At 38.0% G+C, this 24,177-nt stretch overlaps 1 protein-coding gene across 5 annotated transcripts in view; it reads right to left on the bottom strand.

Moving 5' to 3' along the window:
- AXDND1 (axonemal dynein light chain domain containing 1) overlaps window positions 1-24,177 on the bottom strand; it is a 193,985-nt gene that overhangs the window by 25,520 nt on the left and 144,288 nt on the right. For 3 of the 5 annotated variants that reach the window (XM_001157492.6, XM_054656307.2, XM_054656314.2), the window contains 3 exons: window positions 21,474-21,581; window positions 5,426-5,539; window positions 2,364-2,468 (listed from right to left, as the gene is read on the bottom strand). In XM_001157492.6, coding sequence (XP_001157492.2) covers window positions 2,364-2,468; window positions 5,426-5,539; window positions 21,474-21,581 — 327 coding nt within the window. The remainder of the gene's footprint in view (window positions 1-2,363; window positions 2,469-5,425; window positions 5,540-21,473; window positions 21,582-24,177) is intronic. The other 2 variants (XM_054656308.2, XM_054656318.2) reach the window with 1 other exon arrangement.

Consider the following 24,177-nt stretch of genomic DNA (forward strand, 5'->3'; position numbering starts at 1 on the left):
TGATTCTTCTTGGCTTCCAGGAACTTGCAAGTAATTGTACATCCAGATGGCATTTTAGTTCTTTCTCCAGACTTTTTGGTTAATCAGAACCTAGACAGTTTGGTCTTTAGTGATTTGTAGTAGCAGCAGCAACTTTTCAAAAGCTTAGAGATGGACTTACTGGTCCATGTTCTCTTTACCTGGGCTATCCACATGGCACTGCCAGTGTCACACAGAATGGCAGTATCTGGGAGCAGTGGACCTCACACTATCAAAGACATGCGATACTCCTCAGTTTTGTCCCAGGCTGCAGGCTCCTAGTCTCCTGACTGCTTCCTGCCTGGCTCCAGGGCCTAGCCTGGACGGCATACCAGAGTTCTAACTTTAGAGAAGCAAGTCTGAGGCAGGAGGGCTTGTAGCTGGGACTGGTGGGGGTTAGCAGATAAAAAGCTGCTACCTGTTGTCTTTGTCTCCTTTTTAAAAAATTTTGGCCGGGCGTGGTGGCTCACGCCTGTAATCCCAGCACTTTGGGAGGCCGAAGCAGGCAGATCATGAGGTCAGGAGTTCAAGACCAGCCTGACCAACATAATGAAACCCCATCTCTATTAAAAGTACAAAAAATTAGCCGGGCATGGTGGTGGGCACCTGTAATCCCAGGTACTTGGGAGGCTGAGGCAGAAGAATCGCTTGAACTTGGGAGGCAGAGGTTGCAGTGAGCCGAGATTGCACCATTGCACTCCAGCCCAGGTGACAGTGCGAAGACTCTGTCTCTAAATAAATAAATCTCACGACATTGTATTCCATTCCCACTGCTCCCTCTTACATATTTGCCTCACAGTCTTAGTGACCAACATAGTGACGCATTATTTTTAAAACTTGTTGAAAGTTCTCTGATGTCTCCCAAGGCACCACTTTGGGAGAATGTGCCGAAGGAAATTAAAATATATTACCCCCCAAATATATTTATTTGACATATTTTGAAATAGCCACTGCCTGGCCAGGAAACAAAAGTGGCCTTGCAAAGCTGTCTTTTGTGGGAAAAATTTGCATCTGTAGAGAATCTCCATTAAAGCAGTCACCGCCGCTTCCCCTTTCTATGCCTTTCCAGGACCCAGGAGAGATTGAGAGTCTGATGCCTTTCAAAGTCTGAAAAGAAACATCTTTATCTATTCTCTCTGAGGGAGACTTCATCTACATAACAAGGCCACCTTTGCCAGCCAAGCTTCTTCCTTTTCTCTCTCTCTCAACCAGTCTTTTCACTAACCTGATTCACCAAGGTAACCTGTTTCTAGCCATACTCAGTCTGTATTCCTTACTATGGCCTCAGGATGGTATATGAGCTTCTGGATCTTCATTCTGAAGGCTCTTATGTACACATGTTAAACAAATTTGTATGCCTTTTCTCCTATTAATCAATTTGCCTCACATCAGTGATTTTTCAACAAATTTGTAGGGGGCCAAGAGCCTATGGCTCCCACACCCCTAATAATGAAATGGTTCTTAACTTTAGGATGGAGAAATTTGACAAAATCTATTGATCCCCCAATCCAAGAAAATGCACAATATGAACATACACACAAAATATTACCACCACTTCAGGGAATTAGTGGGATAAAGCCCATCCATAAACTCTTAAAGTCACAGTGTTCTGTAGAGAGTAAGATACTGATCTAGAGCTAACTGAAGTCTACCATAGTCCTACAACCAAACTTCTGTGGAGACATTTTAAATCTGCTTTCTTGCTGAGTGTCCACAGCTACTGTCTCTAAGTTTCCAGTTTCCCGACAGTTATTGTTCTTAGGGGTATGTGCTTATTATCATAGCTCTCAATAAAGTCTACTAAATGAATGTTTAACAATTAGTCAAATACTGACCAAGAGATAGTTAAACTAAGGAAAGAGATGAAATACTGATGTTAAAATGGGGTTTAGGCCGGGCGCAATAGCTCGCGTCTGCAGTCCCAGATCTTTGGGAGGTTGAGGTGGGTGGATCACCTGAGGTCGGCAGATCGAGACCAGCCTAGCCAACATGGTGAAACCCTGTCCCTGCTAAAAGTACAAAAATTAGCCGGGCATGGTAGCAGGAACCTGTAATCCCAGCTACTCCAGAAACTGAGGCAGGAGAATCGCTTGAACCCGGGAGGCAGAGCAAAACTCTGTCAAAAAAAAAAAAAAGAGGTTTAAAGATGAGAATGAGAAGCTTTTGTAAAGTTAAGGTGAAAAAAGGAGTTTTCCAGGAATTATGTTGGAAGAAAAATATCTGTAAAATACATGACTTAGGAATCCCTGGTCCCCTTAGAGTAGCTAAAAGTTATGTTAGCACCATATCATTTTTATGCAATGTTAAATAGTGTTGAATTCCCTAGCTGGGTTTCAGATACATACCCAGGAAGACAACACATCTGTTTCAAATAGAGGTTTGGAATGAACATTTTCATCTTCTCCAATGAATCGAATGAGTTTTTCCTTCTCTGTAGATGTTGAAGGTTGCTAGAACACAGAAACATGCGGACCTGTTAGCAAGCTGGTGTAGCACCCCAGCAAGTTTCCTGGCACGGTAGCAAGTTTCCTGGCACCATGTTGGAAGCTTACATTTTCCATTTCCTTTAATCATACAACAAGAATTTTTGAAGACTTTCACATAGCAAACGCTGTGAAAAACTGGTAGGATGGGGAGTGTGGACAAGGGGATATAACTATGGGAAAAACAAAGAGGATTTCTTCCAGCTTCCAGAAACTGACAGTACTATAGGAGAGATAGATAATAAAATGAATAATTATGGTATAACATGATTACTGTTAGCATAAAAGTGTGCTCCAAGGGCTGTGCACACCCAGAAAAGGGTCATGCCTTCTTCCTAGGTATTTCAGGAATTATTAACAGAGAAAGTGATATTTAAAGCCTGAACAGGTGCTTGTAAAATAGAGAGGAAAGGGGCTCAACTAAGTCTACAGGTGGTAGTAGTAATAGCAGTAGTAGTAGTAGTAATGGTTTTGTTACCAGAAAAGGGGTCTTATCCCAGACCCCAAGAGCAGGTTCTTTGATCTCACACAGGATAAAATTCAGGGTGAGTCTCAGAGTATAGTAAAGTAAAAGCAGTTTACTAGAAATTACTCTATTACAGAGTTGGGTATCCTCAGAAAGCAAGAGGAGAAATGCCCTTAACATAAACATAATGCTTGCTTATATAGGATATTAACACTAAGAATAGTGTACTTTATTATAAAGGCTGGTGATCAGCTTGTGACAGGCTATTAGTATTATTATTCTCTAGTGTAACTGTTGACTTCAGCAATAATTTATGAGTATACTGTCAGAGACGTATGAACCAGAAAAACTCCATCTTAAAGAGTAGCTGGGTACAATGAGGCTAAAACCCACTGGGCTGCCTCCTCAGATGGTTAAGGCATTCTAAGTCATAGGATGAGACAAAAGGTCAGCACAAAATACAGGTCATAAAGACCTTGCTGATAAAACAGGTTGCAGTAAAGAAGCCAGTCAAAACCCACCAAAACCACAATGGCCACAAGAGTGACCTCTGGTTGTCCTCACTGCTATACTCCCATCAGCGCCATGACAGTTTACAAATGCCATGGCAATGTCAGGAAGTTACCCTATATGGTCTAAAAAGGGGAGGCATGAATAATACACCCCTTGTTCAGCATATCATCAAGAAAATGGGCAACCAGCAGCCCTTAAGGCTACTCTGTCTATGGAGTAGCTGTTCTTTTATTCTTTTACTTTCTTAATAAACTTGCTTTCACTTTGGACTGCAAACTCGCTCTGAATTCTTTCTTGTGCAAGATCCAAGAATCCTCTCCTGGGCTCTGAATCATGACCCCTTTCCTGTAACAGTACCATTATCTTTAAAGTGAAACCCATTTTTAAACTGAGAATGCCTTTTTCCATTAACTCGTTTCCTCAACCATAAACATCTTGTGACTAAGAGTGTCCAATTTCCTGGGAAAGTAACCCAGTAGGTTTTGCTTTATCTGGACTTTATTCAAGATGGAGTCACTCTGGTTAAGACACCTCTGACAATTTCCATTTATTCTGTGCCTTCTACATACCAAGCACTTTACCAGAAATAAAACAGAAAATGCTGATTGAAATAGGCTTGGGTGTTATATAATATTTTTGTTCTGTTGTCCTGCCTGTGCAGTGAGTAGAAGACCTATTTCAGAGTCTGGAGTCATGCCAACACTTAAACTATATACAGAGAAGAAATATATCAAAGAAGTAAATCAAGACATTGTAGAGAGTGTTAGGCAATCATGAGTTCTAGGAAGCCAAAGGCAGTAGTAGTCAATCTAAGAATTAGCAAGGGGTCTTGTGCCAGACTTAACTGGGTTTGAATATTGGTTCTGCCACTTACAGCTATATGATTTTGAGTAAATCAGTCAACCTCTCTGAGCTTCAGTTTTCTTATCTGTAAAATGGGGGCAATAATATAAACCTTGAAGTTGTGTTGCATAGATAAGAGATAATATGTGCAAAGTATATCACTCATGATAGGCACTCAATTTTTGGTAATCATCGTATTATTATTATTATTACAAATGTCCCAGGAAGGGTTTTTATTACTACAAATGCCCCTGCAGGGGTTGAGACGGGGTAAAGAGAGGAGAGGTCTGGTGATGGGCCTGGGAGGAGGGCAAAAGGCAGCTCAGAATGGGAGCTGAAGAAGTAGAAATATGGAGTTTTAAAGTGTTATCTGAAAAAATGTGGCAATGAAGGGCTAAAAAAATAGCACCAGAGTGAGAGGTAGATTTTGTAGTTAATAGGAATATAAGTATAAATGAGGCTAATGGGAAATGGCTGGATTTAGAAGGGAAAAGGAACATTCCCTTCCTCTGAAAATAAAGTGACAAAGATAAATATTTCTGCAGGTTTGGCTAAATCTATATGAGGAAAAGAAGGAAACTGGAGTTCACTCCAGACCACCTACTTCTATTCTCCACTGTCTGTGTGTGTCTATAATTTTCCCCCCACTATATATGTCTGTGTATATATATATACATACATATATATATATATATATATACACACACACACACACACACATATACACAGACATATATACATATGGTCCAAGCATGGTGGCTCATATCTGTAATCCCAGCACTTTAGGAGGCTGAGGTAAGAGGATCGCTTGAGACCAGTTCAAGACCAGCCTGGGCATAGCAAGATCCCATCTCTATAAAAAAATTTTTTTAAATTAGCTAGGCATGGTGGTGCATGCCTGTAGTCCTAGCTACTCAAGAGGCTGAGGCAGGAGGATCATTTGAGCCCCAGAGTTCGAGGTTACAGTGAGCTATGATGATACCACAGCACTCCAACCTGGGTGACAGAGCAGGACCCTGTCTCTAAAATATATGTATGTATGTATGTATGTATGTATGTATGTATGTATGTAGGAGGAAAAACAAATACCAAATAATCTTACTTCTTCTGCTCTCTCTTTATTTTCCTCCTGAAGTTTCCTATCCTCCTTACTTTCTTCTTCATCTTCTTTAAAAGACTCGTCTATTTCAGGCTCAATGAATTCTTTTACAGCCTCCTGTGAGATGAACCAATATTATGATTAAAGGGTGTATATAAATATTAGCAATTATTTGTTCAAAATATTTAATGAGCACTAATCCTGCAGCTGGGTACTGTGCTAGTGACAAGGATACAAAGGTTGATAACAATAGTCCCTGTCCTTAAGAAACTTATAATTTCACGGACAAGAAAATACAATGAATGCATACATTCACATAGTAGGAGCACCTAATTTAGACCAGGTAGTGGACTGGGTAAAAGAGGGAGTTGGTTAGGAAGGTTTCCTGAAGGAGATAATGTTTGAGTTTTTTTCTTGAAGGATGGGGAAGGAAAAGAAGCAGCTCTGGGCAGAGGATGTTCCATGCACATGATTGGATCTGAGAGAGCATAGTTCAATAGGACAAAAACTGGGAGACAAATGAATAGGAGTGCAATCAGAGAGAAAGGGCTAGACTGTCAAGCCAGGGAGATGATTGGATCTTATCCTGAAGGCAATGAGGCTCTAATAAATTGGTTGGTTTGCTTTGCATTTCAAAACAATCATTCTAGCAACAGGAGAATAGCTTTAAAGAAGAGGAAGAAAGGGAAGCAGAGGAAGAGAAAAGGAGCATGAACAAAACAGTGGTTGCGGGAATGAAGAGAAGGAAAAGGAGGATTCAAGAGATATTTAAGAGGCAAGTCCTAGTGATTGACTGGATGGACATGGGATGGTTAGAGAAAATGTGCATCTTGAATGACACTTGGTTTACAGTTTAGACCACTAGAGAGATGACAATGCCATTCACAGAGACAATGAACAAAATTGGATAAATAGGTTTGGAGAGAGAGATGAGTTCAGATTAGGCTGTGAGAGTTGGAGGTACCACTGAGATACCCAAGTGAAAATACCCAGCAAGAAGGTGAATATATGGATCTGGAGTTTAAGATGGAAGAATTTGGGCTAAAAATAGAGATCTGACAGTCATCTGCCTTTAATTAAAGCCAAGAAAGTAAATTATATCCTAAAGGCAAACTTGTGAAGTAGCCAGAGAATTAGACAGTAACCCAGTTACATAAAATGCTAGGGATCTATGGAAAACAGTGTAGCGATTCCTTAAAGAACTAAAAGTAGATCTACCATTTGATCCAGCAATCCCACTCCTGGGTATCTACCCAGAGAAAAAGCAGTCATTATATGAAAAAGATAATTTTACATGCATGTTTATAGCAGCACAATTCACAATTGCAAAAATATGGAACCAGCCCAAATGCCCATCAATCAATGAGTGAATAAAGAAAATGTGGTATATATACACCATGGAATACCACTCAGCCATAAAAAGGAATGAAATAATGGCATTTGGAGACCGTTATTCTAAGTAAAGTAACTCAGGAATGGAAAACCAAATATTGTATGTTCTCACTCATAAGTGGGAGCTAAGCTATGAGGATGCAAAGCCATAAGAATGATACAATGGACTTCGGGGATTCAGGGGAAAAGGGTGGGAGGTGAGGAGGGATAAAAGACTACACATTGGGTACAGTGTACACTGCTTGGGTAATGGGTGCACCAAAATCTGAGAAATTATCACTAAAGAACTTACTCATGTAACCAACTATGACCTGTTCCCCAAAAACCTATTGGGGAAAAAAAAGGAATGATGTTCTGATGCAGGCAACAATGTGGCTGACCTCCGAAAACACTATGCTAAGGGAAATAAGCACAAAAGGCCACATATTATATAATTCCATTTACATGACATGTCCAGAATAGGCAAATCCATAGAGCCAGAAACTGTGTAGTGTTTCCAGGGCCTGAGAAGAAAGGGGAAATTTGAGTGACTGCTAATCAGTATGGATTTTCTTTTTGGGAATGATTAAAATGTTCTGGAATTCAATAGTGATTATCACTGTACAACTTTGTGAATATACCACAAACTATTACTGAATTGTACATATTACATGAATTGTGTCTCAATAAAGCTGTTATTTTTAGAAAAATAATTTGGCCACTCCACATTGTACACATACTTCAAAACATCATGTTGTACACAATAAATATATACAATTTTTATTTGTCAATTAAAATAAATAAATAGGAAATTGCTGCCTCAAAAAAAAAACAAAACAAAAACAATCAGATGAAATCAAAAGCCTATACTCAAGGAAAACAATAATAGATTTTCAAAGCTCTGAAAAAAATAAAATGCTAGGGAAGAAAGAGGAGCCTGAAAAGGCAGCCAGAAGTAGCCTCTGAAGTATGAGAGGCCACGAGGAAAGCCAAAAGAGAAGAAAGAAGGAGTCATCAGTATTGAACACCTCAAAGGAGTCTACTCATATAGATTTAAAAACATCCTCTGGGTGTTTACAGCAGCAATATTTATAAAAGCAAAAGCTAGCAATAAGCTCAATGCCCACAATAGGAAAATGCACAAATAAATTATGGTGTAAGCCATATAACAAAATACTTTATAGCAATGTTAAATTATGCTATAGAAATATGTGTATAGTATAGAAAAATAGTCACAATGTGACTAAAAAATTAGGATATTTTTACAAAATGAAAATACTTTTTTTCTTGATAACATTCTTGCTATAAAATATTTGAACACTACAGAGGAATTAAGAATCTTAACTCTCAGAGTTAACAATTTTTATCATTTGCTGAATATTCTGCTAGACTGCTTTTTGCATCTATAAACATTTTAATATAAATGAGATAATATATCTTATATTCTATAATCTGCTTTTCTCAATAATATATCATGGATTATATTTATTTAACTACTTAAACATCTACTTTATCTGCATAGAATTCCATTATTTCAATGTACCATGTTGTATTTAACTAATCTCCTACTGATCAACATCCATATTGTTTCTAGTATTTTGCTATTATACTATGCTATAATAAACATTCTTATACAGATATATCATATATTAGAATTATCAAACAGACTACAAAAGTTATACTTAACCTATTTAAAGAAATAAGAGATTGAAAATATGAGCAAAGACAGAAAGATTACAAAAATGATGAGACTTGAAAAAGAATCAAATAGGACTTCAGCAATTTAATTTAAAAACTCAACAGAAAGGTTTAATGGCAGATGAAATTCAATTGGAGGGCAAATTAGTGAACTGGATAGTAAGCCAGAAAAATTATTCAGGATGCAATGCAGAGAAATAGAGAGAGAATATGAAAGAAGGTTAAGAGACATGGGGGATTGATTCCAACACACATTCATTTAGAGTTCTAGAAGGAAAGAAGAGAGCAAATGCAGTAGAGGCAACAATATTTGAATAGATGACTGAGAATTTTCCAGATCTAACAAAAGATACCAAATTAAAGATTCAGGAAATCAAGAGAATCCCAAGCAAAATTTAAAAGAAAAGAAAATCCATCTCCACATTAATCAGAGCAAAGACAAAAAGACGACCTTAAAAATAGAGAGAAGAGATGAATTCACTTCAAAGGAACTGACAGCTGGATTCTCAATGGTCAGTTCAATAACAACAAAATCCAGAAAACAGTAAAAATAATAACGATGTGCTGAGAGAAAAGAATACCATCCCAGAATCAATAGCATACCCGGCAAAAAAAAAAAAAAAAAAAATGTAAGAATGAGGGTGAAATAAAGGCATTTTCCGACAAACAAAAACTGAGTTTGCCACCAGGAGATCTTCACTAAAGAAAATTCTACAGGTTAAGGTAGGAGAAAAATGACCCAAGGTGGATATCTGAGACTTTTGAAGAAAGAACAAATAAATTAAATTATAAATCAGCTCCAATGCCAGCGTATTTCTTAAAGGTAAATCACTAAAGGCATTCCTGCTAAAGTCAGAAACAAGAAAAGGATGCTTGTTATCTCCACTACTATTTAATATTGAATTAGAAGAATTATTCAATATAATTAAACAAGAAAAAGCAACTAGAAGTATCAGAATTGAAAAGAAAGAGGTAAAACTATCCCTATTTGTAGGTGATTTGATTAAGTATCTAGAAAACCCCAAAGAATCCACTGAAAAACTACTAAAAACAGTAAGAGGAAGAGCAGCAGGAGGAGGAGAGAGAAATACAGTAAGAGAATTTAGTAAAGTCACAGCATATAAAATTAAAATAGGAATGGTGGTGAACATCTGTAAGCCCAGCACTTTGGGAGGCTGAGGCAGGAGGATCACTTGAGCCCAGGAATTCAAGCCAGCCTAGGCAACATAGCAAGACCCTGTCTCTGCGAAATTAAAAATTAGCCAGGCATGGTGCCACGCACCTATAATCCCACATACTCCAGAGGCTGAGGTGGGAGGACTTCTTGAGCACAGGAAGTCAAGGCTGCAGTGAACCATAACTGGACCGCTGAACTCCAGCCTGGGTAACAGAGTATGATCCAATCTCAAAAAATAAAACAAAATTAAATTAAATTACAATACAGAAATTGATTATATATATATAGTCTGTATATATATAATATATATAAATATGCTGTATATATATATAACTGTATATATATATACAGTTACTAGTTAGAAGATATAATGGAAAAGAATGTCTCATTTAAAATAGCAAAAAATAAAATATTCAGGCATAAACCTAATAAGAAACGTACAAAATAAGCAAACAAATAAGATATGATTTAAAGGCATAAAAGTAGACATCCTATATTCCATATTATTGGATAATACAATTCAGCATCATAAACATGTCTACTCTAAGTTAATATATAAATTTAATATTATGCTAGTTTTAAAAAATCTTATTTTTAAGAACTAGCTTATAAAGTTATATAGAAAAATAGCCAGGTGCAGTGGTGCATGCCATAGTCCCAGCTATTCTGGAGGCTGAGGCAGGAGGATCACTTAAGCCCAGGAGTTTGAGACCAGCCGAGGCAACATCAAGACCCTGTCTCTAAAAAATAAATAAATAAATAAAAAGAAGAATAAGTAAGCAAGAATAGCAATGAAATGCCTGAAAAAGATCAGTGATGAGGGCTGGTCCTACCAGATATGAAAATGTATCATAAGAAAGTCAAACTATCCCTGTTTGCAGATGACATGATCCTATATCTAGAAAACCCCATTGTCTCAGCCCAAAAGCTTCTTAAGCTGATAAACAACTTCAGCAAAGTCTCAGTATACAAAATCAGCATGCAAAAATCACTAGCATCCCTACACATTAACAATAGTCAAGCCGAGAGCCAAATCACAAATGAACTCCCATTCACAATTGCCAGAAAAAGAATAAAATACCTTAGGAATATAGCTAACTAGGAAGGTGAAAGATCTCTAAAAGTAGAACTACAAACCACTGCTCAAATAAATCACAGATGACACAAATGGAAAAACATTCCATACTCATAAAAAGGAGGAATCAATATCGTTAAAATGGCCATACTGGCAAGGGCAATTTATAGATTCAATGCTATTCCTATCAAACTACCATTGACATTCTTCACAGAACTAGAAAAAAAGCTATTTTAAAATTCATAAGGAATCAAGAAGAAGCCTGAATAGCGAGGCAATCCTAAGAAAAAGAACAAAGCCGAAAGCATCACACTACCCAACTTCAAAGTATAGCACAGGGCTACAGTAACCAAAACAGCATGGTATAATACAAGAACAGACACATACACCAATGGAACAAAATGGAGAACCCAGAAATAAGACTTCACACTGACAAACCATCTGATCTTCAACAAAGCTGACAAAAACAAGCAATAGGGAAATAATTCCCTATTCAATAAATGGTGCTGGGATAACTGGATAGCCATATAGAGAAAACTGAAACTGGAACCCATCCTTATGCCATACACAAAAATTAACTGAAGATGGGATTAAAGGCTTAAATGTAAAACCCAAAACTATAAAAACCCTGGAAGACAACCTTGGCAATACCATTCTGGACATAGAAACGGGAAAAGATTTCACAATGAAGACGCCAAAAACAATTGCAACAGAAGCAAAAATTGACAAATGGCATATCTAATTAAACTAAAGAGCTTCTGGACAGTAAAAGAAACTATCCATAGAGTAAACAGACAACCTACAGAATGGGAGAAAATTTTTGCAAACTATGTATCCGACAAAGGTCTAATATCCAACATCTATGAGGAACTTAAACAAATTTACAAGCAAAAAACAACCCCATAAAAAAGTGGGCAAAGGACATGAACAGACAGTTTTGAAAAGACATAAATGTGGCCAATAATCATATGAGAAAAAGCTCAACATCACTGATCATTAGAGAAATACAAATCAAAACCATAATGAGCTACCATCTAACACCAGTCAGAATGGCAACTATTATAAAGTCAAAAAATAACAGATGCTGGCAAGGTTGTGGAGAGAAAGGATCACTTATACACTGTGGTGGGAGTGTAAATTAGTTCAGCCATGGTGGAAGACAGCGTGGTGATTCTTCAAAGATCTAAAGACAGAAATACCATTTGACCCAGCAATCCTATTACTAAGTATATACCTGAAGGAATATAAATCATTCTATGATAAAGACACATGCATGCATATGTTCATTGCAGCACTATACACAATAGCAATGACATGGAACTAACCTAAATATCCATCAATGATAGACTAGATAAAGAAAATGCAGTACATATACACCGTGGAATACTATGCAGCCATAAAAAAGAACGAGATCATGTCATTTGCAGGGACATGGATGGAGCTAGAGGCCATTATTCTTAGCAAACTAACACAGGAAGAGAAAACCAAATACTACGTTTTCCCTGTTAAGTGGGACCTAAATGATGAGACCACATGGACACACAAAGGGGAACAATACATACTGGGGCCTTTCAGATGGTGGAGGATGGACCGAGGGAGAGGATCAAGAAAAACAACTAATGGGTACTAGGCTCAATACCTAGGTGATGAAATAATCTGTACAACAAACCTCCATGACACAAGTTTACCTTTGTGACAAACCTGCACATGTACCCCAAACTTAAAAGTCAAAAAAAAAAGAAAAAAGAAAATGTATCATAAAGCCTCAATAATTAAAATATTGTGGTAATGACCCACTAATAGACAGATCAATAGAAAAGAATAGAAAATCAAAAAATAGACTTAGGTTGAATACAGTTGTTTTTAAATGTTGGAAATATTATAATATGGAAGACAAATCAGCCCTGTTCATATTAACCACAAAAGACTGAACTAGGACCAGTTCGCAGAAAAAGCTAAAGCTACGAGGAGACATATTACATTTAGTTCAATAGAAAGAATTAATGTTCTAATACTCAGTGCTCACCAAAAATGAATGGAGTCTTTCTGAAAGTAGTTCTCTGTCACTTCAGATATTCAAACTTAAGCATAATGATCAAGTATGGATGTTATATTAAGACTCATCATCAGATAAAAGAGAAGATCATCCTGGTGGATGGGAAGTAGGACTAGATTGTAGCTCCAACTCAGATGGACAGAGCAGTGTGTGGAGGCTCACGTGAGAAATTTTAGCTCCAGAATGACTGCAAGAACAAAGCAGGAATCCCGAAAGGACCCAAAGACCCTCTGAAGGCAGTGGACTGCTCCTGCAGGACCTGGGAGACACCCCAAATACTGTGAGTGCCCAAACTGCGAAAGTGGGAAAGGGAGACCCTCCACTCCCAAACACACCCCCACTGGGGAAACTGAAGGTCTGGTTTGCAGGAGAAGTTTCCAACCTTACCTGGAGCTGAGTCAATTTAGAGAGCCGAGCAAAATACAGGGGTAGAGAAAGCAGCAGGAAAGGCTCTGGGAGTTTGCAGGGTCCCCAAGCAGGCCATTCCTGCCTGGCACCACAGGGATCCTTCGGGAGGGCGGCCAGAGGCACAGGGGAAAACGCCACAGGGAGAAGGAAGTCTCCAGCTGAACTTTGTAACAATTTGAATCGGGCGAGGTGCCTCCTGCTAGAACTCAGGGGAGGGCATGAATCCAGTGTACAGACTCCACAGGGGGAAGAACAACCAAAACTCTTTTCTTTTGCAGCTGGGAGGCAGGTAGCATGGGACAAGTTCTCAAGTCCTGCTTGCCCACTGCCTGGAAACAGCCTTAGGGCTGTTAGTAGGGGCATGGTGGGAGTAAGACCAGCCCTTCAGATTGTGTGGAGACCAGGTGAGGTCTGTGACTGCCTGCTTTCCCCCACTTCCCTGACAACCTGCATGACTCAGCAGAGGCAGCCATAATCCTCCTAGGTACATAACTCCACTGACCTGGGAAACTCACCCCCATTCCCCACAGCAGCCACAGCAAGACCTGCCCAAGAAGAATCTGAGTTCAGACACGCCTAGCCCTGCCCCGACCTGGTAGCTGAAGACAAAGGGTGGGTAAGGTATATGAAGAAATATACTCTTGGGAGTTCTGGGGCTCTGCCCACCACCAGTTCCTCTCCATACTATCACAGCTGATGCTCTTTGGAAAGTGCCACCTCCCAGCAGGAGACCAAGCAGCACAAAAACAGAACATTAAACCACCAAAGCTAAGAACCCTCACGAACTGTTTCACCCCCGCTGCCACCTCCACTAGAACAGGTGCTGGTATCCACGACTGAGGGAGCCATAGACGGTTCACATCACAGGACTCTGTGCAGATAACCCCCAGCACCAGCCCAGAACCAGGTAGGCTTGCTGGGTGGCTAGACCAAGAAGAGAGATAACAATTACTACAGTTCAGCTCATAGGAAGCCACATCCATAGGAAAAGGGGGAGAGTACTACATCAAGGGAGAACCCCATGGGACAAAAGAATCTGAACAAAAGACTTCAGCCCTATACCTTCCCTCTGACAGAGCCTACCCAAATGAGAAGGAACCAGAAAACCAACTCTGGTACTATGACAAAACAAGGCTCTTTAACACCCCCAGAAAATCACACTAGCTCACCAGCAATGGTTCCAAATCAAGAAGAAATCCCTGATTTACATGAAAAAGAATTCAGGATGTTAGTTATTAAGCTAATCAGGGAGGCACCAGAGAAAGGCGAAGCCCAATGCGAGGAAATCCAAAAAAATGATACAAGAAGCAAAGGGAGAAATATTCAAGGAAATAGATGGCATAAAGAAAAAGCAATCAAAACATCAGGGAAACTGGGCACACTTACAGAACTGCAAAATGCTCTGGAAAGTCTCAGCAATAGAATTGAACAAGTAGAAGAAAGAAATTCAGAGCTTGAAGACCAGGTCTTCGAATTAACCCAATCCAACAAAGACAAAGAAAAAAGAAAAAGAAAATATGAACAAAGCCTCCAAGAAGCCTGGGATTATGTTAAATGACCAAACCTAAGAATAATTGATGTTCCTCATAGTGTACTTACACAAACGGAGGGTATAGCCCACCACACACACCTTGGCTATATGATATAACCTTTTGCTCCCAGGCTATAAACCTGTATAGCATGTACTACACTGAATACTGTAGGCAACTGTAACACAATGGTTTGTATCTGTGTATCTTAACATAGAAAAGGTATAGTAAAAATACAGTCTTATAATCTTATGGGACTGCTATCTTATCTGCAGTCTGTTGTTAACTAAAACATCCTTATGCAGTGCATGACTGTATCTTGCAATTTCTTAACTTTTGCCAATATGATGAGTAAAAAAAATGAACCCTCATTTGTACTTTAACTTACATTATAATTTTTTGTGGATTAAAAAAAAGAATAATTGATGTTCCTGAGGAAGAAGAGAAATCTAAAAGTTTGGAAAACATATTTGGGGGAATAATTGAGGAAAACTTCCCTGGCCTCGCTAGAGATCTAGACATCCAAATACAAGAAGCACAAAGAACACCTGGGAAATTCATCGCAAAAAGATCATCACCTAGGCACGTTGTCATCAGGTTATCTAAAGTTAAGACGAAGAAAAGAATCTTAACATCTGTGAGACAAAAGCATCAGGTACCCTATAAAGGAAAACCTATCAGATTAACAGCAGTTTTCTCAGCAGACACCCTACAAGCTGGAAGGGATTGGGGCCCTATCTTCAGCCTCCTCAAACAAAACAATTATCAGCCAAGAATTTTGTATCCAGCGAAACTAAGCATCATATATGAAGGAAAGATATAGTCTTTTCCAGACAAACAAATGCTGAGAGAATTCGCCACTACCAAGCCACCACTACCAAGAACTGCTAAAAAGAGCTCTAATCCTGGAAACACATCAAAACAGAAGCTCTTTAAAGCATAAATCACACAGGACTTATAAAACAAAAAAAATGAAAATTTAAAAAGCAAAAATAAACAACAAAAAACCAAGGTACAAAGTCAACAAATAGCACGATGAATGGAATGGTATCTCACATCTCAATAGTAACATTGAATGTAAATGGCTTAAATGCTCTACCTAAAAGATACAAAACTGCAGAATGGATAAGAACTCACGAACCATCTGCTCCCTTCAGGATACTCACCTAACACATAAGGACTACATAAACTGAAATAAAAAGGTTGGAAAAAGCATTTCATGCAAATGGACACCAAAAGCGAGCAGGGGTAGCTATTCTTATATCAGACAAAACAAACTTTAAAGCAACAGCAGTTAAAGAGACAAAGAGGGACATTATATAATGGTAAAGGCCTTGTCCAACAAGAAAATATCACAATCCTAAACATATATGCACCTAACACTGGTGCTCCCAAATTTGTAAAACAATTACTAACAGACCTAAGAAATGAGATAGACAGCAATACATAACAGTGGGGGACTTCAATACTCCACTGACAGCACTAGACAGGACATCAACACAAAAAGTCAACAAAGAAACAATGGATTTAAACTATACCTTGGAACAAATGGACTTAGCAGATATATACAAAACATTTTCTCCAACAACCACAGAATACACATTCTATTCAACAGTGCACAGAACCTTCTCCAAGATAGACCATGTGATAGGCCACTAGATGAGCCTCAATAAATTTAAGAAAATTGAAATTATATCAAGCACTCTCTCAGAGTGAAATAAAATTGGAAATCAACTCCAAAAGGAACCTTCAAGACCATGCAAATACATGTACGTTAAATAACCTGCTCCTGAATGATCATTTGGTCAAAAACAAAACTCAGATGGAAATTAAAAATTCTTTGAACTGAACAACAATAATGACACTACCTATCAAAACCTCTGGGATACAGCAAAGGCTGTGCTAAGAGGAGAGTTCATAGCATTAAATGCCTATATCAAAAAGACGGAAAGAATACAAACCGACATTCTAAGGTCACACCTCAAGGAACTAGAGAAACAAGAACAAACCAAACCCAAACCCAGCAGAAGAAAGGAAATAACCAAGATCAGAGCAGAATTAAATGAAATTGAAATAAACAAACAAAAAAAAATACAAAAGATAAATGAAACAAAAAGCTAGTTCTTGGAAAAGATAAATAAATTTGATAGACTATTAGCAAGATTAACCAAGAAAAGAACAGAAAAAATCCAAATAACCTAATTAAGACACAAAACTGGACATATTACAACTGACACCGCTGAAATACAAAAGATCATTCAAGGCTACTAAGAACATCTTTATGCACATAAACTAGAAAACCTAGAAGAGATGGATAAATTCCTGGAAAAATACAACACTCCTAGCTTAACTCAGAAAGAATTAGATACCCTGAACAGACCAATAGCAAGCACCAAGATTTAAATGGTAATTAAAAAATTACCAACAAAAAAAAAGTCCAGGACCAGAAGGATTCACAGCAGAATTCTACCAGACATTCAAAGAATTGATACCAATCCTTTTGACACTATTCCACAAGATAGAGAAAAAAGGGAACCTTCCCTAATTCATTCTATGAAGGCAGAATCACCCTAATACCAAAACCAGGAAAGGACATATCCAAAAAAGAAAACCACAGACTGACATCCCTGATAAACACAGACACTAAAATCTTTAACAAAATACCCGCTAACTGAATCCAACAACATATCAAAAAGATAATCCACCATGATCACGTGGGTTACATAGCAGGGATGCAGGGACGGTTTAACATACACAAGTCAATAAATGTGATACACCACATAAACAGAATTAAAAACAAAAATCACATGATCATCTCAATAGATGCAGAAAAAGCATTCAACAAAATCCAGCATCCCTTTATGATTAAAACTCTCAGCAAAATCAGCATACAATGGACATAACTCAATGTATTAAAAGCCATCTATGACAAATCCACAGCAAACATAATATTGGATGGGGAAAGCTGAAAGCATTCTCTCTGAGAACTGGAATGAGACAAGGATACCTACCCACTCTCACCACTCCTCTTCAACATAGAACTGGAAGTCCCAGCCAGAGCAATCAGACAAGAGAAGGAAATAAAGGACACACAAATTGGTAAAGAGGAAGTGAAACTGTCACTGTTTCCTGACAATATGATCATTTACCTTGAAAACCCTAAAGACTCTCCAGAAAGCTCCTAGAAATGATAAAAGAATTCAGCAAAGTTTCCGGATACAAGACTAATGTACACAAATCAGTAGCTCTTCTCTACACCAACAGCTACCAAGCGGAGAGTCAAATCAAGAACTCAACCCCTTTACAACAGCTGCAAAAATAATAAAATACTTAGGGATATACCTAACCAACGAGGCAAAAGACCTCTATAAGGAAAACTACAAACACTGCTGAAAGAAATCATAGACAACATAAACAAATGGAAACACACCCCAAGCTCATGGATGAGTAGAATCAATATTGTGAAAATAGCCATACTGCTAAAAGCAATCTACAAATTCAATGCAATCCCCATCAGAACACCACTATCATTCTTCACATAATTAGAAAAAAAAATTCTAAAATTCATATGAAACCAAAATAGAGCCCGCATAGCCAAAGCAAGACTAAGCATGAAGAACAAATCTGAAGGCATCGCACTACCTGATTTCAGACTATACTATAAGGCCATAGTCACCAAAACAGCATGGTACTGGTATAAAAACAGGCATATAGACCAATGGAACAGAATAGAGAACCCAGAAATAAATCCAAATACTTATAGCCAACTGATCTTCAACAAAGCAAACAGAAACATAAAGTGGGGAAAGGACACCCTTTTAAACAAATGGTGCTGGGATAATTGGCTAGCCACATGTAGGAGAATGAAATTGGATCCTCATCTCTCACCTTATACAAAAATCAACTCAAGATGGATTAAGGACTTAAATCTAAGACCTGAAACTATAAAAATTCTAGACATAACATTGGAAAAACCCTTCTAGACATTGGCTTAGGCAAAGATTTCATGACCAAGAACCCAAAAGCAAATGCAATAAAACAAAGATAAATAGCTGGGGCTTAATTAAACTAAAGAGCTTTTGCACAGCAAAAGGAACAGTCAGCAGAGTAAACAGACAACGCACAGAGTGGGAGAAAATCTTCACAATCTTTACATCTGACAAACGACTAATATCCAGAATCTAAAACAAACTCCAACAAATCAGCAAGAAATGAAACAAACAATCACATCAAAAAGTGGGCTAAGGACATGAATAGACAATTATCAAAAGAAGATACACAAATGGCCAACAAATATATGAAAAAAAGCTCAGCCTCACTAATGATCAGGGAAATGCAAATCAAAACGACAATGCAATATCACCTTACTCCTGCAACAATGGCCATAATCAAAAAATCAAGAAACGGTAGATGTTGCCATGAATGCAGTGATCAAGGAACACTTCTACACTGCTGGAGGGAATGTAAACTAGTAGAGCCACTATGGAAAACAGTGTGGAGATTCCTTAAAGAACTAAAAGTAGAATTACCATTTGATCCAGCAATCTCATTACTGGGTATCTACCCAGAGGAAAAGAAGTCATTATAGGAAAAAGATGCTTGCACACACATGTTTATAGCAGCACAATTCACAATTGCAAAATCATGGAACCAACCCAAATGCCCATCAATCAACAAGTGGATAAAAATCTGTGGTGTGTATATATATATACACATACACACACACACCATATACCATATACTATGTATATATTATACCATATATATGTGGTAGTGTGTGTATATATATATAAAATCATATTATGTATATGATTGGAATATATATATACACACACACACTACCATATTTTTTATATATATATATATATATATATGATGGAATGCTACTCAGCCATGAAAAGGAATGAATTAACAGCATTTTCAGTGACCTGGATGAGACTGGAGAAACTTTTTTTTTTTGTGGGGGACAGAGTCTCACTCTGTCGCCCAGGCTGGAGTGCAGTGGCGTGATCTCGGCTCACTGCAGCCTCCACCTCCTGGGTTCAAGCGATTCTCCTGCCTGAGCCTCCTGAGTAGCTGGGACTATAGGAGACTCTTATTGTAAGTGAAGTAGCTCAAGAATGGAAAACGAAACACCATATGTTCTCACTGATGTGTGGGAGCTAAGCTATGAGGATGCAAAGGCATAAGAATGATACAATGGACTTTGGGGATTTGGGGGGAAGGGTGGGAGGGGGGCAAGGGATAAAAGACTACAAATAGGGTGCAGTGTATACTACTCGAGTGATGGGTGCACCAAAATCTCAGAAATCACCACTAAAGAACTTACTCATGTAACCAAACACCACCTGTACCCCAGTAACCTATGGAAAAATAAAAAATAAAAGACTTGTCAGATTCATGCAAGGTTAAATTCAATTGCCTTTAAATTCCCTTCTGCTCTCACGTCTCTGATTCTGTATAGTTCCTTGATTTTTTCCTAGATCTGATACACCAAGATCATGTCTGTGGTATTTCATTAAGTTTCTCAAAGTATACTATAATTTACAATTTATAATGTTGATAAAATCATTCGGTGGTTATTTCACAATAATTCTTGCCAAGATCTAGACAGCACAGTAAAATGAACATTTGTTAAAGGTGAATAATTTAGAAAGATATTTCTTCAGTGTTTAAATGTAAAAAAAAAAAGTTTCATAAATGTGTAGATAGAACCTTCCCCTTCTTTCTCAGACCCAAGACACTGACATATAGGCCATCAGATCATACCTGTATAGTATGACTCTGATAACAATGGGAGCTTCTTCAGAATTTACTGGAGGAGAACACCTTCAAAGAGGCTGAAATACAAACAAGAGTTGAGTTTGTGATGGCACATGATATTCACTGATTTGAGATTCTCGGTAAGCAGGTGGCAATTAAAACCACAGGAAACACAGTAATAGGTAGTGCGTACAAATGAGAAGTGAAAGCAAGCCAAGGACAGAATATCAACATTTAAGAGGCAGAAAAGGGTGAAACTCTAAAACAAGGGTGAAATAAAGAAGTAGGAGAAAAACCAGGACATTGCAAAAGGAGTGAATGGTTAAGAGAGCCAAATGCTACACAGAAGCCAGGTTAAATACAGAATTGAAGATACTTGGATTTGGCAATAAGGAATCACTGGTGACCTTAGAGTAGTTCTAGAGTTTTAAACAAATTGATTATGATGGAATGGAAAGAGAGAAAGAAGTAGCAGAGAGACAAGGTCAAGGGACATCCTTTTTAGGATGGGAGAAATGACCATGTTTTAGATTGCTTTTAGATTGATAAAATGGAACAATTAGAGAAGACATTAAAGAGGCAAAACAGAGAAGACATTGGACATGGGATTAAGTGCTCGATGGAAGAAATAACCTTGAATGGAAAGACTGAGACTGGAGGGGAGGGAAAAGGGTGAGCACAGAAGCAGATGAACCTGAGGATATGCCTCAGGAAGTGGCAGGGAGCTTCTACCTGAAACCCATTCTTTCCTTTATAAAATCACCTGCTAAAAACATGACGCAAAATGCTGAGTGGATGATTCTATTCCTTAGAGGGAAGAAGAGCTGTCAAAGATTTTGATCAGAACCAAAATTCTCATATGTTAGGGTAAATGAACAAGGATTCAGAACATTGATTGGAAAAAGCTGTGAACCTTCTCTACTGAAAAACAGGAATAATCTGAATAATGACCAACGCTAACATGTGGCAAATACCTCTTCAAGTAGCTGCTCTATTTCTTCATATGTCAATAATGTAATTTTTCTGCCTTTGATATTAGAAAGGAGGCAAGAGCATGTGTTGATCCATTCATAACATTCTTTCTGAGAAGAGATAAAAGATTACAAGCAGAAAAACCAGCTCATTTATTCACTCACCGCTATTGAGGAACTGATAAATACAATTCCTCTAAACATAACTATATTCAATTAACTTTATATCAGTTCAGTTCAAAGATTTGTGCAGTGGTGACTGGCTATTAACATACACCTAAATCATATTATCTCTTATTGACACGGTGTGGGATCTGGGTTGTAATGGGACAGGGAGTAGTGAAGTGCCGTAAAAACAGATACAAAAAGATTGTTTTATTTACTGATGTCTAAATGGCCTCCTAATAAATTTTATGCAACTGACCAGGTCAACTGTGATTGCATAATAACAACAGAAGTAGCAAACACCTACCTTGTACTTAATTATATGCCAGACTCTGTTCTAAGCATTATGCATATATTAACTCATTTGATCCTCAGTATGAGACATTAACTATTATTATCCTCATTTTTTAAGATGAGGAAACTGAGAAATTGAGTAGTTAAATGTCTTGCTCAAGGTCACAAAAATAGTTAAGTATGATGCTTGGATTCTAATCTATGTGGTCTGTGCTTAACCACTAAAAAAAAAAAAATCCCTCTACTGCTAATAAAGTGAGTGGATCAAGATTTGAGACACTTTTGGAAAAGGTGCTCACCTTTTATCTATTGAGATATGGGAAAGGTCTATAGCAGGTTTTAATCACCTAAGGTAAATAGTTAAACTGTATTTACCAAGATCTCCTAACAGTTAAGAGCTGGTTTCAATGTTTAAAAGGTACATTATTCCTTATTGGTTAATAAAAGCCCTGAGAACTAGGAAATGTTGTCCTCTCTGGGAACAGAGATCTGGTCACTCTAGCCAAAAAATGGCAGCATGTGGTGAAATGACCCACTGTAGGCTCCTGAAATCAACCACAATGAGCAGTAATATACCTTATATTTCTTTCATTATTAGCCTTTTTTTTTTGAGACAGGGTCTTGCTCTGTTGCCCAGGCTAGAGTGCAGTGGCATCATCATAGCTCACTGCAGCCTCGACCTACTAAGCTCAAGTGATCCTCCCACCTCAGCCTCCCAAGTAGCTGGGACCACACGTGTGCACCACCATACCTGGCTAATTTTTTTACTTTTTCTTGCCCAGGCTGGGCTTGTACTCCTGGACTTAAGCAATTCAGCCTCCCAAAATGCTGGGATTACAGGTGTGAGCCACTGTACCTGGCCCAGATTTCTTTTAAATTGTGTAATTATTATGAAACATCAGAGCCAAAAAATTTTAGAAATCAAACCTAAATCCATATGTTGTAGATAAAGAAACTGAAGCCTATAGTGGTAAAGTAAGTTTACTACAGCTTTGTTAATGTCACTGATGGTTAAATTCTGGATTCAAAGGGTTAGAATGGTATCTTATTGCATATTAGGAAGAAGAGTGGACAAGGCAGATGAAGGTGTTGGGTTTTAGTCCTAACTTCACCTAATTAGTTGAGAGTTCTTGAGTAAATGCCTAATAGTCCTTATCTTTTTTTTTTTAATGAAGCTGTTTGTTTACTCTAAGTGATCCATATGCAGTGGTGACCTGGTAAATGTTTAACAACCATTTCTGAGGGAGTTGGGGGAAGCCCTGATTTGTAGCAATTTCTGATTTCCATGGTATAAATACTCTCACCAGGCAATTTCAGTGATATTCATCAATTCAGTATGTTATCACGGAATGTGGACTTGAGAAGGCTTGTATATAATTGGTTCTTGTGAGCCAGTGTGAGTTTCTATCACACCACTGCCCCTAAGTATCCTTCCAGATATAAAGCTTGACTAATACATTTTTTAACCTTTTTTTATTGTACCTAGAACAAAAAAATTTCAAAACTAGTCTGTAGTTGAATTTGCATGCTATGAAACAGATCCTGGTCATTTTCTTATAAATGTCTGAGACATTGGAGATACTGTCATAAGACTTCTGATGAGGAAAAAAATTATTAGGAGTCTTTTACAGTTTTACTGTAAAAGTTTTACAATAATCTATAGAGTTCAGCAAGTTTTCCTTCAAAACCTTCAATAATACCTTTTTATCAGCTATAGACCAGGATAGCTTGGTTGCTAATTAATACCCATGAATCTCTTTCCATGAATATTCTTAATTGATTCTAATAAAGACTTCTGGTGTGAAGTAAAAGGACTAAAATTCATGTTTGGAGTGAAGGAGTATTTAAGAAGCAAGTGATAGTCCTAAATGTTAAGCCTATTGTAGCAGGAGAAACAGAAGGCCACAGGAGAGTCTTTTATAGGGTACCAGCAGTAAGACACTGGCTATAAATGGAGCTATTAAGAATCCATGATCCACAGAACCCCCATAAGGAAGGAAAGCTGTGGCTTCCTTGAGTTTACCTGCTAAAACATCTTGAGAGTAAGATTCCTACTACCACCGTCTTCAGTCATAGTCCTTTTGGAGGACCAAATCCTGGAACTGGCAGTGCTATCTCTGGTGACATAAAGAAAGCCTATTGTGGTCCAAGGTGGATGGCAGACTACACAGGGCAGAGATGAGACCAAATGGCATAGAGGAAGTTTTGTTTTGTTTTTTTGACACAGAGTCTTACTCTGTCGCCCAGG

This window comes from Pan troglodytes, chromosome 1 (genome assembly GCF_028858775.2).
Source record: "Pan troglodytes isolate AG18354 chromosome 1, NHGRI_mPanTro3-v2.0_pri, whole genome shotgun sequence".
NCBI classification, from domain to species: domain Eukaryota; kingdom Metazoa; phylum Chordata; class Mammalia; order Primates; family Hominidae; genus Pan; species Pan troglodytes.